Source organism: Oncorhynchus tshawytscha, linkage group LG08 (assembly GCF_018296145.1).
Source record: "Oncorhynchus tshawytscha isolate Ot180627B linkage group LG08, Otsh_v2.0, whole genome shotgun sequence".
Taxonomy (NCBI): Eukaryota; Metazoa; Chordata; class Actinopteri; order Salmoniformes; family Salmonidae; genus Oncorhynchus; species Oncorhynchus tshawytscha.
In genome coordinates this window covers 39069828-39087609 of record NC_056436.1, presented here as the reverse complement: position 1 = coordinate 39087609, position 17782 = coordinate 39069828, and the positions used below count along the sequence as shown (strand labels likewise).

At 42.6% G+C, this 17782-nt stretch overlaps 1 protein-coding gene across 9 annotated transcripts in view; it reads left to right on the top strand.

Moving 5' to 3' along the window:
* The first annotated feature begins 15686 nt into the window (after positions 1–15686).
* Positions 15687–17782, top strand: part of asap2a (ArfGAP with SH3 domain, ankyrin repeat and PH domain 2a) — an 88878-nt gene continuing 86782 nt past the window's right edge. For 7 of the 9 annotated variants that reach the window (XM_042325531.1, XM_042325530.1, XM_042325529.1 and 4 more), the window contains exon 1: positions 15689–16255. In XM_042325531.1, the coding sequence (XP_042181465.1) occupies positions 16130–16255 (126 nt within the window). In that variant the 5' untranslated portion in view covers positions 15689–16129. Of the gene's footprint in view, positions 16256–17782 lie in introns of all 9 variants that reach the window. The other 2 variants (XR_006083894.1, XM_042325527.1) reach the window with 2 other exon arrangements.

Sequence of the window (17782 nt, the reverse complement as noted above, 5' to 3'; positions counted from 1 at the left end):
TACAGGCAGGGAAAAGGCATCGTTCTTGAGGCAGGCAAAAACTATCAGGATTAAATTACAGGAAACCCAACGCTCTGACTAGAAGTGTCACCAAAACAAACAATACCTCACAGTGATGTGGTGCAAAGAACTGAACTAAACAGTGTATGATAATGACATGTGAACAGGTGATCAGAATTCAGGTGATTGGGATCTGGAGAGTGAGCTGCATTCAGGTGATCTATTTGTTTGAGTGTGATCTGGAAAGTGAACTGCGTTCAGGGGATCTACGTGTTTGGGAGTGAGTTGGAAGCAGACATTACAGCCCCAAATTGTCTAGGCGGGGAGCATACCAATTACTTAAAATTAACTTTAGACTAGAGCCATGGAACTCTCAAATCAACTAAACACTTGGTCTTGTGTTCTCAATTGTATTTTTCTTTCAATTATGAACTTGTTTTTTTTAGTGAGCTCTCACGCTGCTTCTTGAAGCGGACAGAGCTTTGGTGGGTAACAAGCGGTCTTCTGGCAGGTCTGCCATTTTATGCTCTTAAGCTTTGGCTTCTGCAGAGGATTCTTCTCACTGAGTTAGTGTTGGGAAAACCAATACATCTGTCGCATCTTCAAGAGCATGTGGTTCTGTCCAGTGTCTAACTTCTCTGTGGATGCGTTGAAGAATGAGAGTCAACTCAAAGGTCCTTAGACAGAATATCGGTGTATAGCCTCCTCTTGCATAGCAGATTTATTCAGCTGTCCGTCTACTCCCAATACTCCACCTTGCAGAATAGGATCCAACCTGTAAATGTGATTACTTCTATTCATTTGTGTTTTCTTTCTGCAACGCGTTCATTTCTTCTGGATACGTCTGTCTCTGGTTGAAGCGTATTAGCTCAATCTCATCTTGGGCCAACTCTTCCACTGTAAGTGCTTTCTTATCCAGTGTTTGCTATTTATGCATGTGCTGCTTCTGCTTCCCAGGGTCACTCTTGATGAAGTGTCAAACATCTTGAGCCCTGATCTGCCGGGTTCACTGAGGTGTTGACATTCCTCCACTGATTTGGTTCTGTAGCCTCACGGATAGCAGCGATCCTGTTGGCCGCGAAGATCCTGAAATGCGCAGTTTCAATCTCAATGTACTTCAGCAACGTGGTGCTCTCTGTCCAGAAGACAGACTCGTTGATAGGGACTTGCAGTTCTTGCCTCAGAATCTTGTCAACTTTGACTGTGACGACAGCTGCCATCAGCTCCATCCCGGGGATAGTGATCTGTTTCAGAGGCACCACTCTAGATTTTCCCATCAGGAAGGAACAGTGCCTCTTGCGTTCTTTGTTCATCAGCAAAAGGTACACTACCTTTCAAAAGTTTGGGGTCACTTAGAAATGTCCTTGTTTTTGAAAGGAAGAAAAGCACATTTTTTGTCCATTAAAATAACATCAAATTGATCAGAAATACAGTGTAGACATTGTTAATGTTGTAAATGACTATTGTAGCTGGAAATGGCAGATTTTTAATGGAATATTTACATAGGTGTACAGAGGCCCATTATCAGCAACCATCACTCCTGTGTTCCAATGGCACGTTGTGTTAGCTAATCCAAATGTATCATTTTAAAGGCTTATTGATCATTAGAAAACCCTTTCCCAATTATGTTAGCATAGCTGAAACTATTGTACTGATTAAAACAGCACTAAAACTGGCCTTCTTTAGACTAGTTGAGCATCTGGAGCATCAGCATTTGTGGGTTCGATTACAGGCTCAAAATGGCCAGAAACAAGACGTTTCTTCTGAAACTCGTCAATCTATTCTTGTTCTGAGAAATGAAGGCTATTCCATGCGAGAAATTGCCAAGAAACGGAAGAGCTCATACAATGCTGTGTACTACTCCCTTCACAGAACAGTGCAAACTGGTGCTAACCAGAATAGGAAGAGGAGTGTGAGGCCCCGGTGCACAACTGAGCAAGAGGACAAGTACATTGTGTCTAGTTTGAGAAACAGACACCTCACAAGTCCTCAACTGTCAGCTTCATTGAATAGTACCCGCAAAACACCAGTCTCAACGTCAACAGTGAAGAGGCGACTCCAGGATTCTGCCCTTCCATGACCTGGAACTGAGAAACCCACAGATCAGTGGTATGTTTTGTTTTGTTTCGTCATGAGGGAACGGTGAATAGCCTCCATACAGATGTACTTCGGATAAAAAGGGCAACGGCTGCCTTCAAGATGGCCAAGAATGCTTTAAGGATGACGTAAGACTTAAGTCAAGAGGCACACTTCTTCCTATAAATGGATAATTGAGTGATTATGTAGCCAAATGTGTTGTAGATTATGTATTGTGATGTTATGTCAATTTGGAAAAACACCTTTTCAACACACTGAACATATGGCTTCCCCAGTACAAGCAGAATACTGAACACCCTGTAATGCACAGTATCATCTGTGTAATCTTAACTCAAACAGCTTGGAACATCATTCCATCCTGTATATTCTCATCATTGTGGAAGTGAGCCAGACTGGTACAGCATGATTGGCATCCCTATGCCCATATTATTGTAATATTACTGTAATCACACCACATGGCATCTGAATCTGTTTCCCATGTACTCCACCAAGGAGGTACAAACATATTTTAGTTGTCCATGACATCAGTGACGTTGATGTTCTAAGTAAATATATGCCTCAGTTGCTAGGGGTTACCACTGAAGGCACACCTGCTTTGCATACGCACAGGCACACGGAGGCCAACTGCAGAATGAGTGGTGGAGAGAGGTGAGGATTGCGGGAGGAAGAAGAGGGAGGAGGTCTTAATACTGGGCCAGTAACTCAGCAGATTATGGGCGGGTTCCTCTGCTCAAGCATTGCTTACGGCTCACAACACCTGGATAGGTATTTCTGTATCAGCTAACCACATCATACGTTATAGCAATCTGTCAGTCGATGACATGGCATGCAACCATTGGTTGATGCATGCCATGTCTGAGCAGGGGAACGCAAACTTATTCAGTGTGTGTGTGTGTGTGTGTGTGTGTGTGTCAGAGGAGGCTGGTGTTAGGACTTATCGGAGGATGGGCTAATTGTAATGGCTGAATGGAATAAATGAAGCAGTTTCCATATCTTTGATGTGTTTGATACCGTTCCATTAATACCATTCCAGTCTTTACAATGTGCTCGTCCTCCTATAGCTCCTCCCACCAGCTCCCTCGTGTATGTATGTGTGTGGGGGGGATATGTACGTGAGAAAGAGTTCCTATCTTAGTGTGAGTTTGTCCAAATCTCAGAGTCTGTGAGTGTGTGAAAATCCACATTCCCAGTAAGTCAGAGGGAGAGGTTACTAAATTATTTAGCCATCGGAGTCTATCTATCAGGTTCACTGCAGGTCTGAGAGAAGTGTAACAGTAGAATGCAGAGTCTATCAAATCTAGCCTACATAAAACCTCATGTCATTATCAAGTAGGACGAGGGTGGGCATACTTTGATGTACTGTATATTGACTTAATAAAACATGCTGAATTGTATTAGTGTTGAGGTATCAACAGGAATATATAAAGTACTAGGGTACAATTGGGCTTCCTGTTTAAACGCAGACATTGTGTTCTGAATAAAAATTGTTAATTTGTACAAGGAGATATTCTTTTTCAACACCCCATCTCACATTTTCACATTCTCGTTCAAATCCTCTGGGCAGATCTTGGTGTAAAGTATGTTTGACTCATTTAAGTGCCTTGATAATTTATTAATATAGAAACCCACTGGATTCCATCTGGTTTCTTCTCCCAGATGCCGACATCTGCTTCTAAATACCCTTTATGTTCAACAGGCCTTTCATAATCACAATTAAACATGAATTAAAAGATGTGTTCATGACATAGCCACCTCACACACATTCATTATTACTGGCCATTCTGTTGTCGTTTTGTGTGGTTCTATCTTGAGAACACTGGCTGCCAATTATATCCTGCAACACAGAGAGACACACAGAGACCAGGTTCTTTGAGTTGGCATCACCATGGCAACACCCCCCAAGCTCCACAACACAAACCATCATCAATGCTGCATTGTGTCTTTTTAAACACCCCACCAAGGGCCTATAGAGTTTGAGTGTGTGGTGAGAGAGGAGAGTCCGGCGAGAGCTTTAAAGGACAGAGAAGTACATGTACGAGTGATGACTGGCTTTTAGTAAGATCCTACTCAGATCCTCATTTCTACAATAGATAGAGACACTGACACACCGCCTGGGATCAACAGCCCTGACAATGACAGTCTGAGGGCCTTCACAGAGTGTGTGTTGGTGGGGTAGTGTGTTTGTGTGCGTGTGCACGTGCGCGTGTGCACGTGCGCGTGTGTGTGTGTGTGTGTGTGTGTGTGTGTGTGTGTGTGTGTGTGAGAGAGAAAGCTTCTTGCATTTAAGAAATTATTGCCGGTCACTGAATCACAAACAAAACCGATACTAAGTGTTTACAATTCTAGCGTGCAATACAATATTTTTGTTTACTGACTTGCGAAAAAATCCAATAATAGACCTGACCCTAATTCTACTATTACTATAAGACAAGAATGCCCAAATACATTCCTTCATTCGCTGTGAATTACATCTGTTACACAGCGCCTCCACTGACCCTAAAATGAAGGACAGGGTCATTCAGCTCGCATTCCTAATATAGTAAAGAGAAAGTGAAAAAGAGAGTGAGGAAAAAAGAAAAGAGGGATTTCCAGGCCGACCCGGCCTCTCCAGGGAAACTTTCTTTTTTTTAGGGATGAGACAGGAAGTGTCTTTGTGTCGGACACAAATGTCAGCCAGAGGTCACTCACTGTACCAGGTCTCAGAATAGAACAGGACTATGCCACAGAGATGGACACGTTGTTCATTTTGCGTCAGTCTGCAACTCCTCATGTCTGAAAATCATGATACAGTATGACAATTTGCTCTTCCTCCATCATACATCCTTCATCCTCCAATTTTCCACTAACAATGTCTGCGTACACTGAGTGTAACAGCACCTTTCCATGACATGGACTGAGCAGGTGAACCCAGGGGAAAGCTATGATCCCTTATTGATGTCAGCTGTTAAATCCACTTCAATCGGTGTAGATTAATGGGGAGGAGACGGGTTAAAGAAGGAATTTTAAGCCTTGAGACAATTGAGACATGGATTGTGTATATGTGCCATTCAGAGGGTGAAAGGGCAAGACAAAAGATGTAAGTGCCTTTGAACGGGGTATGGTAGTAGGTGCCAGGTGCACCTGTTTGAGTGTGTCAAGAACTGCAACCCTGCTGAGTTTTTCAACACTCAGCTGTTTCCCATGTGCATGAAGAGTGGTCCACCTCCCAAAGGACATTCAGCCAACTTGACACAACTGTGGGAAGCATTGGAGTCAACATGGGCCAGCATCCCTGTGGAGCGCTTTCGACACCTTGTAGAGTCCATGCCCCAACTAATTAAGGCTGTTCTGAGGGCAAAATGGGGTACAACTCAATAATGTGTTCCTAATGTTTTGTACACTCAGTGTATTTCTACTGAGCAAACACTGTCTGATCACTCTAATAGTCCTTTCATCTCCAGGGGATTTCTTCTTCAGGAGGAGCACAATACAATCCTTAGATAGGCTATTTTGTCTGACCAGCGGGAGCCAATTAGGTCTCTCATCTGGGCGACATCGTCCAGTCAATGAGGTCCCAGATTACATTGAGGCCACTCTGGTTGTTTAAGTGATGAAAACACGCTGTGTGTCCAAATATCGATTCCAACGTAATGCTATGAAATAACAAATGGCAAATATAGTATGCTTGCCTAGTAATATAGAGTGTAGTATCAGCTTTGGTATTGGGACTCAGTGTGTTGAGCTCATTATGGCGTTTGACAACCAGAGGAAGGAGAGAAGATACCACATGCTACAAATCAGCCCCACACTGTCCCAAGCTAGAGACAGAGCTGTGATTTTCCCACACCAACAGCACATTTGAAAAGGGATTGTTTAAATGCATACACCACCATCTATTTTTGTGAAGGGAAAATGAACCCCTTTAAGCTCTTTGTTTGTTAGCTGCCCGCAGTAGGCAGAAGGGAGGGACAGTCAGCATTCACTCTCCTTGAGCCTGACCTCGTCTCCCCCCTCGCTCTCTCTCTCTGTCTGTCTGTCTCTTTCCCTCCCTTTCTCCCTCTCCATCCTTCTTCCATCCCTCCCTCCCTCCTTCCTTCCTTCTTTCACCCTAGAAATGGCCTTGTTAATTCAAGAACAAAACAAATGCCTGTACGTCACATGAGGCTGCTGAGGGGAGGACGGCTCATAATAATGGCTAGAATGGAGTGAATGGAGTGGCGTCCAACACATGGAAACCATGGAAACCATGCGTTTGAAGTGTTCGACAGCATTCCATTTACATCTGTCCCAGCTATTACTAAGAGCCCATCCTCCCCAATTAAGGAACAACAACCGCCTGTGCTGTAATCTCGTTTTTCCTGGAAGCCATTCCTCTCCTTGCCACAGCAGAGGAACAGCATATTCTCAGACTCATTGCATTGCAGTAGCTGTTGCCGCCATGTGTGAATCTGTATTCATGCCCTGGAGGAATGGGGGAAAAGAGAACGTGTCAAACCAAGCCATCCCACCCCAGAAAACATGTCCTCATTATCCTGATACCCCTGGGTAGGAGAGGACATACTGACCACCGCAGCAACAACTTTACCACTAGCAAGCACTGCAGAGTGGGCTCACAATACATGCGGACTGGGAGGGAGGGGAGTGGATGTGTGTGAGCAGACCCAAATTTAAGGATGCACCTTACCTTCCCTTAATTGTCCTTAATTACTCAAAGAAGCATCTCCTGCTGACTTTTCTGGATTGTTTTTGTGAGAGTTCGGCAGGTTTTAAGAGTCTTTACTACAAAATAAAAGTCACCAACTAAGTAACTAAATGTGTGTTTGGCTGGGTAGCCCAGGACTGTTAATGAAAGTCTGCAGTTAGGTAAACATATTAGGATAAAACGACAGCGCAAATACTTTTTTTTATCCAAGGTGACTTGCAATGGGATCAATATTCCAATACTACTTTGGCTTATCATACTGGATCTTCCTTATCTGGCCTCATGTGTGTTACTCCTTTAATTAACGCTATATCACCAGATAAAACACAGGGTGGGTAATGCAGGCTGCTGTGTTTTGTTGCTATATCTAGTGGGTGCTAAAATACCACTCTTTTCCACTTTTGTCTTTAATGCACTGGCATATTTCAGATCATATCTATGGTATCTAATATCTATGGAAATATCTATGGTATTCTGCAAAACGTTATCTCCCATGTTGAGAGGGCTACTACATCTAATCTTCTCATTCTCCAAGAGGGAGGTGCCAACCTTGTCACACGTTATCAATCATCGAGCACATGCTTTTTTGTGACAAACACACCCATAGAGGCAATCATACTTTCCCGTCAGTGTTCCTGAGCGTAAGGGCTTTCCTTTACCCACACTCTAACCCCCCCCCCCACACTCTAAAATATCTGACTGAACTCACATGTTTACGTCTATGAAGTCTCCACTGAGGATTCTACTAACATGTTCAGTTCATATGCTGGGTCAGCATCCTCGGAAGATGAAGTGGTGGGAGGATTGTTACTAAAGGCTATTTGAAGCATTACCCAGCAGGACCAGCACTGTCCTCTGACTCAAATGAATGAACAACGTGCCCCAGAGATACACTTTCATCCTTCACATCCATCCATCTCAGTAGATCCCTTCTTTCATACACCAATTCAAATGCATCCCAGTTCGAATCAATCTGCCTTCCTCTGCTTTGGTAGTGGGGCTTTCTGGGAATTGCTCGATGACAGGTTGCAACTTAGGGAGTTCACAGAACTGTCAGTGTTCTGATACGGGTTTATAGTTCTTAAGCTGATTCAGTCCAAGCTTACAAAGCAATCTGCTCACAAACGGTTACCCAGGATTGCATTCAATTAAGGTGAATGGAGTGCGCAGCCGTGGATGTAGCCCGATAGTCCTCCCCAATGTCTTATCCATTTCTGAAATTGGCTGCATGTCAGCCAGCTAAGAGCATATTGAAAAGATCTGCCCCTCTAGGACCCATGATGCTCCTCTACTGCAGTGCAGCATATGCTCAAACTGGATTTGATGTTGAGTGTGGGATGGAGCCATGTCCTGTTTCGCATTCTTTGCTATAGAAGCAGACTAGAATGTCCTGGCACAATGTCTGTCTGTCACCACTGCCTGTCTTCTCTGGTATATGACATTCGCCACTTCCGGTGAGTAAAAGCAACCCCCATCCAGATGACAGAGACTTAGAGAGTATATGGGGAGACAGCGGAGGTACTGTACCTTCCAGCTCCCTCCGCCTCCCTTCATTCATCTCGTGAAGATAGTGGTCTCGCTGTCATGAATATTGAGTTGCAGCTTATGAAATGAGACATCGCAATGAAAGATTGGTTTCCCGGGGTGTTGCCATGCGAGACAAAAAAAGTGGGTGAATCTTCAAATAATCATTTACAAAATGTCCATATACGTGTAGATGACAAATACATGGCTTGTCATTTGTGTTTTACAACCATAAAGGAACAGCAGCTCATGGTTCAGACGCAAAGTTATATGAGAGCCCTTTGAAGTTTCATAATTCTGTGTATTATTACTATCAGCATTTCAGATGACCAAATCTATTGCTGAAGTACTACTAGTATAACAAATATACTACCAGTATACCACAGAGTATACAAAACATTAAGAACCAGGTGAAAGGTGATATCCAAGTGAAAGCTATGATCCCTTATTGATGTCACTTGTTAAATCCACTTCAATCAGCGCAGATGAGGGGGAGGAGACAGGTTAAATATTTTTTTTTTTTAAAGCCTAGAGACAATTGAGACATGGATTGTGTATGTGTGCCACTCAGAGGTTGAATGGGAAAAACAAAAGATTGAAAGTGCCTTTGAATGGGATATGGTAGTAGGTGCCAGGCGTACCAGTTTGTGTCAAGAAATGCAACGCAGCTGGGTTTTGGGCACATACGCATATTTAGCAGATGTTATTGGCACATACGCATATTTAACAGATGTTATTGGCACATACGCATATTTAGCAGATGTTATTGGCACATACGCATGTTTAGCAGATGTTATTGGCACATACGCATGTTTAGCAGATGTTATTGGCACATACGCATGTTTAGCAGATGTTATTGGCACATACGCATATTTAGCAGATGTTATTGGCACATACGCATATTTAGCAGATGTTATTGGCACATACGCATGTTTAGCAGATGTTATTGGCACATACGCATGTTTAGCATGTTATTGGCACATACGCATGTTTAGCAGATGTTATTGGCACATACGCATGTTTACAGATGTTATTGGCACATACACATGTTTAGCAGATGTTATTGGCACATACACATGTTTAGCAGATGTTATTGGCACATACGCATGTTTAGCAGATGTTATTGGCACATACACATATTTAGCAGATGTTATTGGCACATACGCATATTTAACAGATGTTATTGGCACATACGCATATTTAGCAGATGTTATTGGCACATACGCATATTTAGCAGATGTTATTGGCACATACGCATGTTTAGCAGATGTTATTGGCACATACGCATGTTTAGCAGATGTTATTGGCACATACGCATGTTTAGCAGATGTTATTGGCACATACGCATGTTTAGCAGATGTTATTGGCACATACGCATGTTTAGCAGATGTTATTGGCACATACACATGTTTAGCAGATGTTATTGGCACATACGCATATTTAGCAGATGTTATTGGCACATACGCATGTTTAGCAGATGTTATTGCGGGTGTAGCGAAACGCGTGTGTTCTTAGCTCCAACAGCGCAGTAACATCGAACAACACACAGCAACACATACGATATTAGGAAGGTGTTTCTAATGTTTTGTATACCCTGGGTATGTCACTACACCGAATGGGTTACTGAGCTGCATTGTGTCGTGTGCTGTAGCTAACGAACAGGTGCTAGTTAGTTGATTGCATTCCAGGGTTGTGAGTGAGAGGATTCCCTGGGTGGGGGTTAGGAGGAGATGAAGTGTGGGAGTGGGGTATGTAACTAGGAGACAACGAGATAATGAGGAGGGTTGACATGTTCCCCTGTCAGAGAATAATCTAGGACTGAGGCACCCTATATGCCTGGGCTTGTGGGAACGAATCCTCTGGGAAATCATAATGACTATACCATTTAGACACTACCCCAGGAGGATGTCATTGGGAGTCTATTGCACACTTCCTGATGTTCAGGTCTTAGTGATGGCTTTCGTGGCTTTCAATAATGTGGTTTTAAGCAGTAATCCAATGGCGTGATGTCCTTGATGTGTTCAAGGTTAAGTGAGACTGAGAGTAGTCAGTCAGAAGCTTTCAGTTTTACACACACAAGTGCACAGAATTACACCTAGAGCAGCGTTCCCAAAACTCTGTCCTCGGGATGCACGTTTTGCTTTTTGCCCTAACACTACACAGCGTATTCAAAGGATCAAAGCTCGATGAGTAGTTGATTATTACAATCAACTGGGTCGTGCTAGGGCAAAAACCGCAACGTGCACCCCTTGGGGTCCTGAGGACGGAGTTGGGGAAACCCTGGTCAAGAGGTTCAAATGGACAGAGCTGTCAAATAAAAGTTTATCAATTCACTTCACTGTTTAGAAGTGGTAAAAATCAAAGTGAATGTTTACCACACACAAAGGACATCATCGATCATAACATGCAACAAACCGAGTCCTCGGGAATTGCAATTTGCTTCTGAGAGAGTGCAAGAAACAATTGTATCTTTTACCTGCAAACTGAATTACTATTGATTAGGCAAGCTGTAATCAAAACTGACCTATGCCCTAATTGACATTAAGCAGTTAATCCCACATTGAGTTGAAGAAAGCAAAGCAGTCAGCGTCGGATCAATGGGACAAACAGGCAGAGGTAATACTGGATCAGAGATGTTGTAACCTTTTTACAACCACAAATTTGATAGGGGACACGTTCAAATCCAGCCTGAGGATTGTGGATCTTCATCTCTTATTACAAAATACATCATCAATGAATGTTTATTCACTTCTAGTCACAGTTTAGTGTAACAACAATCACGACAATGACAACAAGAGGTGTGTGGGTTAATAAGTCAGTTCTGAGTACGAAGATGCAAGCTGATCTGTCGAAGAAGCTGTCAGGAAAAAGTCAAATGTGCTATAAGCATTTGATAATGGTGACCCGAAGACATCACATTTCAGGCACCACCATCTGTGAGTTATTAAAATAGAGCCCACTGTCCAAACCAGCCTGCTTATACCTCTGTCTTCTCTCTGCAAGGCGTTCGCACCACAGACAGACTTTGTGGAGTGCAGAGGTGGAGGGGAAAGTAAGAGAAAGTAGCATTGGGTTAAAAATAGGTTTGCTCTAAGATTACAGGGGGTTTTCAGAACAACACATATATATTTTTTTCTTATGAACTACCCCCCTGTTCTGTTTCCCTCAGTATAGTTCCATTGTCCTACGACCTTGAAGAGACAGAGAGCCCATTCAATTCATGCATACATTTGATCCCTTTGTCTAGCAGGCATTGTTTTAGCCTGCCAACAAAACAACACATTTAATCTATTGAAAGGCCAACACAATTGTTTGTCAGGCTCTTTCCGAGTAGCTAGGGCATATTCTTATTTATTGTGGCAATCATACCTTCCTCATGTTCATGCAAAAGGGATCCTGTTCAAAACGAGAGCACATACTGTAATGTTATATTCTTTATATGTAATATCAACTTGTTAACATTCTATTTGAAAGTGGAATATGATTGTGTGGTTCTTTCACCTGTTAGTTACACAATACTGGGTATGAATGAAGCACTGACCAAAAAAAAGTGACATTACAACCATCTAGATCATTGCTTTGGCATGATGTTAGTTTCCCATCACAAGGAAGTACCAAGTCAATAAAACTACATTGGATGTGTGGGCTTTCTCTGACCAGAATCCGAAGACAGAGTGTACCAGAACCCTATGGTTCTGCCTTTTCAATTTAGGACACAATGGTATCATGAACATTCTTGCCAAGGAACCTTTCATACAGAATTACGTCTGCTTTTGGTTACTGTTCTGTGAGTCTGCAGCTGTCTGTTTCTGTGTAAGAAATACTCTATACATGTGAATGGTGTATCTCTACACTGCAGTAGGATGTCATGTTACAGCTATGTCACTATTCCTCACCTTATTTTGAAATAAGAAAGCAGTTTGGCATTCATTTGACATCATAGTGTAATGCAGAATAAAGGGATTGTTGAACGTGTGTTCAGGGCACATTTGAAAGAAACTCTCCTCCCACAGTGCCAATACCTTTTGTCATACAGTGGGGAGAACAAGTATTTGATAACCTGCAAATCGGCAGTGTTTCCTACTTACAAAGCATGTAGAGGTCTGTAGTTTTTTAAAATCATAGGTACACTTCATCTGTGAGAGACGGAATCTTAAACAAAAATTAAACTTCAGACAGGCCTGGACATGTGCTGGCTTGAGCAGGGGGACCTTGCGTGCGCTGCAGGATTTTAATCCATGACGGCGTAGTGTGTTACTAATAGTTTTCTTTGAGACTGTGGTCCCAGCTCTCTTCAGGTCATTGACCAGGTCCTACCGTTCTGGGCTGATCCCTGACCTTCCTCATGATCATTGATGCCCCACGAGGTGAGGTCTTGCATGGAGCCCCAGACCGAGGGTGATTGACCGTCATCTTGAACTTCTTCCATTTTCTAATAATTGCGCCAACAGTTGATGCCTTCTCACCAAGCTGCTTGCCTATTGTTCTGTAGCCCATCCCAGCCTTGTGCAGGTCTACAATTGTATCCCTGATGTCCTCACACAGCTCTCTGGTCTTGGCCATTGTGGAGAGGTTGGCGTCTGTTTGATTGAGTGTGTGGACAGGTCTTTTATACAGGTAACGAGTTCAAACAGGTGCAGTTAATACAGGTAATGAGTGGGGAACAGGAGGGCTTCTTAAAGAAAAACTAACAGGTCTGTGAGAGCCGGAATTCTTACTGGTTGGTAGGTGATCAAATACTTATGTCATGCAATAAAATGCAAATGAATTACTTAAAAATCATACAATGTGATTTTCTGGATTTTTGTTTTAGATTCCGTCTCTCACAGTTGAAGTGTACCTATGATAAAACAAAAATGACAGACCTCTACATGCTTTGTAAGTAGGAAAACCTGCAAAATCGGCAGTGTATCAAATACTTGTTCTCCCCACTGTACATGGATATCTGCTAGAGCAAACAGAGTTGGCCTTCCGATTTGATAGTCAGAGCGCCGGTTGTTTTCATTCACCTCGGCTCCATAATGAGGATGCCCACCGACTAATAAACAAGCGTGTGTTAGGTTTATTAAGCAGACTGGCAGCTTCTGACTTGGAAGCTCTTCATGAGCATTGGCAAAAACTTGGCCGTAAAAGGCGACAACAAAACATTTATTCTTCACAATATTGATACTGGTTTTAATCCAAGACTACATACATGGTATGTTGGCTGGAAGAAAAGCTTGCTCTGTAGCTTCATTTTCAAACTTTCGATGGGCCTACACAGGGACTGAAAGTCATCTAGGGCCCAGAGTTTCCCAGTGAGGTGATGTGGTCAAGAAAAGCCCTGGCCTATCCAGAGCAGAGGGAATGATGATCCTTACGACCATATCCCAGAGCATGACTCTGTGTAACAATATGAAAGGATGTTAATAATCAAGGGGGAGTGTGGCTACCTTCGGCCTCAGCGCTGTAACTCTGGGTAGCAGATGTTCATTGGGATTGTGCTGATCGCAGCGCAGTGTTGTGATTTTAAAGGCTGCCCTGGGTTCCAGCCTGCCGCTGTGGTCTCTATTTATAAACAGTGGCGGTCCCGCCGAGGTTGAATGAAACAGGGAACGTCAGCAGATTCTTCATCACAAAGCCCAGGAAAAACACAAGCGTGAAGGGAGCTGAATGAACTACAGTGTAGGGAAGACTATTCAAAACACCTCATTGTATAGTGATGGAGCTGCTTTTTTAATACTCACCTATGTTTTGGGGTAGAATGTGAAACTTTCACGTCTATTTCTGGGTTGTTTCTCATACAAAACCTGTCATTGTTTTCTCCCATGAGAATACTCTGCTCACTGTGTCATGGCAGTGCTAATGCGACTAGTTATAATTGGTGTATGCTTTTCTTGTGGCGATAATAGTCGTCTTCTAATGATCATTTGAATGAGTATTTTGTTGCGTCGCAACAGGGTGTAACGCTAGCATCGACATAGTAGAAACTCCTTGTCGGTGTTACATTAGTAAATGTATGTTTCTTGCATTGATTCCAATACTCGGCTTCCCTCCATAACCAAAGGTGGACACAAAGAGGAAGTGGGGAACAGGATGAGGGAAGTGAACTGGAAGTGATCGTCGTGTCGTAGGAACCTTAGGTAAAGCCTTGAGGTCTGCCTGTCTGTCTGCCGGTCTATCTCTCTCAATCCAACTACCTACCTATTTATTTCTCTCTTGCTCTTGGTGAATTATGCCGACTGAAATGACAGAAATAGTCCATCGGGATTAGGGCTGACATCACAAAGTTGAAGTGAACCTGCTCTCCGGAGCCCTACAAGGAATGAAGCAACAGATTGCTGTTATCATGCATTTTGATACACATACTACAATAAAATAATCATGAAACGAGAGGGGAATGGACATCTTTTTTTGAAAGGACTATTTTCTCATGCAATAATCTAGAGAACTACATGAATATGAATAACTGACAGAAGCTGACGGATCCCATGCATGACATCCAGTTCCACACAGCACAACACAGCCACCTGCTCATCTGAAGATAAGGGTTTGAAACGCAAGTCTCCAAAGGACTGTTTGATATCGCATTGTCAAATGGAGTCTCTTGAGATAAAGACTCAAATAGGCATTTTCTGTATTCAACACTGTATTCAAAGAGATCATGATTTCCGCAAACATACAAAGTACGTATCCACACTGAACAAAAATATGTAATGTGTTCCATGTTTCATGAGTTGAAATAAAATAGCGTGCAATTGGAATGCTGACTGCAGGAATGTCCACCAGAGCTGTTGCCAGAGAATTTAATGTTAATTTCTTTACCATATGTCGACTCCAACGTCGTTTTTGAGACCAGCTGATTGCTCCCAACTCATAGGAATCCCCACCCAGTTGACTACTTTAAAATGATGGACGCTCTCAATGGCAATGCCCATGCTAAAATGGATTATATCCCTGATGAGTCTTCTATCTCTATGAGCCTCTTTTGCAAACGCAAATGCACCATAAAATAATTAGTGCTTTGTAAGTCAAGCTGTTGCTAATAATTATTTGCTTTCCACAAGCTTTCAAGCTTTTAAAGATATTGAATTACGTTCAGTTGTGCAACTGAGTAGGTACCTCCTTTTCCCGAACAATAAGTTCCCTTTTAAATTGTAATTGAATGTGTGTGTGAATTAAGATATGATTTAGTTTCATCTTGCAATGAATGGAAACATAATAATGAACCGATTGAGTACTATTTCAATACTTCAGTCAGTTTTACTCCATTAAAAAAAAAACTTTCTCAGAATGCCACTGTAATGCTGAGAGAGACCACGCCTTCCTTCGACTCTGATTGGGTCATATTCACCAGCTGGTGTTCTCCATTGGATAGTGCACATCCATTGAATCCCTCCTCCTTCACCTTTGTCAAGTTCTGCACTTTCATTGAAAGGTCTTGTTGTTTCCCAGGCTAGGAAATAAGTTCACAGGCTTTATTTGAGCTTTGGAAGACAAGAGGGCACCACCAGAAGATAAAAGCCGAGAAGTTGTCTTTGGATTTCCCTGGAAGTCGAGTGGGACCCGCCAAAACTTGACGGGGGAAGTATACATTTTAGAGCAGTGAGCCATCGAATAAAAAAAAAGGCTGCAGTAGCAACCGAGTTAGAAGCGTGCAACATTGTTGCAGTGAGGTTGGGACTGCGCCGACAAGGGAATAGCTAACTGCAATGCTTAACTGGAAACCATTTTATCAGACTTTTCTATTGTAAAGTTTTCTCAAATTCGAATTAAATCGCTGGTGTTTAACGGGAATACAAAAAAGATATTTTTGAAAAAAGGATACATAAATAAAATTTAAAAAATATGCCGGACCAAATTACAGTTTCGGAGTTCGTGGCGGAGACAAATGAAGATTACAAAGCGCCGACGGCTTCAAACTTCACCACCAGAATGTCCCACTGTAGGAATACCGTGACTGCTTTGGAGGAGGTGAGTTGTGCGGTGAATTTTTAGACGCGTAGGGCTACTTCAAGGTCCGCATCGCTGGACACGACCGAGGTTAGAGCTAATGCAGAACTTCAACCTAGTTGCAGTTCGTAGGTCGGTTATAAACGTACCCTAAGGTAATTGGCAAGATGCTGTCATCACAGCAGGCTATTTTATTATTCATGGTTGGGCGTTTTCATCAAGCAGGCTTCTGGCTCCGTTTGTCCTGTGTTGCTCTCACACAGAGGAAAGTGGAAACGTATCTTCTTCAATTAGGCGTCATTGATTTTATTTTTTACACAGCTTCTCTATTGTTGCTATTATGTGCATAATATAATAAAATCCGACGAGTTATTGGATAATAGAACTGCGTAATGGGAATTACAGCCTCTTTGTTTACTTGGAGACTCCCCCTTTAGCCATTAGTTTACAACCAACGAGTTCAAAACGAAACGCTTGGCCCTAATGATACATTAACTTCAAAATAATAACCCGTTTCCCAGGGAAACATGGGCAGCACAGTGGAAAGTTATATCATGCAAACAATGGCTCTGCATTTCGTTTTTGTTTCATGTCTATTGAGGAATAGAAGAGCTTTGTCATGAATGTGGCACCTGTCTCAAATTAACTATTTATGTTAGGCTACGCCCGAAATACTGTTTTACTTTGGGTTTATTAGATGGGTAAGCTTCATCAAACTTGCAGGTCGTTGTCAGAAAGGACACTTATGCTTTGTTTTATCAAAACCTACCAACACCACCCATCTCTATACAGCCAACAGAGCTCTGAGCCTCGCCCTGTCAAATGATATAAATAGCATTTCCCACATGGGAAGCTGCCGCACCACAGACTGCGTATGCTCCACTTCCACATATTACTAATCACATAGCCATTGTTCAAAAGGCAACAACAGCTAATGTCAGCCATTTCTGAAGTTTTATAACAAGGGACCAGCATTTGAGACCAGCAACATTTTTTGAAATATGCCTACTCCATTCTTGGTTGTGCATGAGGAGACTCACCTAAGCCCTTGATCATGTCCCTAAATCTGCTGTATTGCCACTGTTTGCATGAAAGGTGTGCTGCTAAGCTTCCTCCTTGTAAGTAAGAATTTCACGTTAAGGTCACAAATCAAATTTGATTGGATTATCATGCATGTTTTTTAAATTTAACCTTTATTTAACTGGGCAAGTCAGTTAAGAACAAATTCTTATTTACAATGATGGGCTACACCGGCCAAACCTGGACGACGCTGGGCCAATTGTGCGCTGCCCTATGGGACTCCCAATCAGGGCCGGTTGTGATACAGCCTGGATGTAAAGATGTGCACTGAACAAAAATATAAGCGCAACATGTAAAGTGTTGGTCCCATGTTTCATGATCTGAAATAAACGATCCCAGAAATGTTTCATACGCACAAAAAGCTTATTTTTCTCAAATGTTGGGCACACGCCAGCCCAGGACGTCCACATCTGGCTTCTTCACCTGCTGGATCGTCTGACGGGGGATGTGCTGAGGAGTATTTTTGTC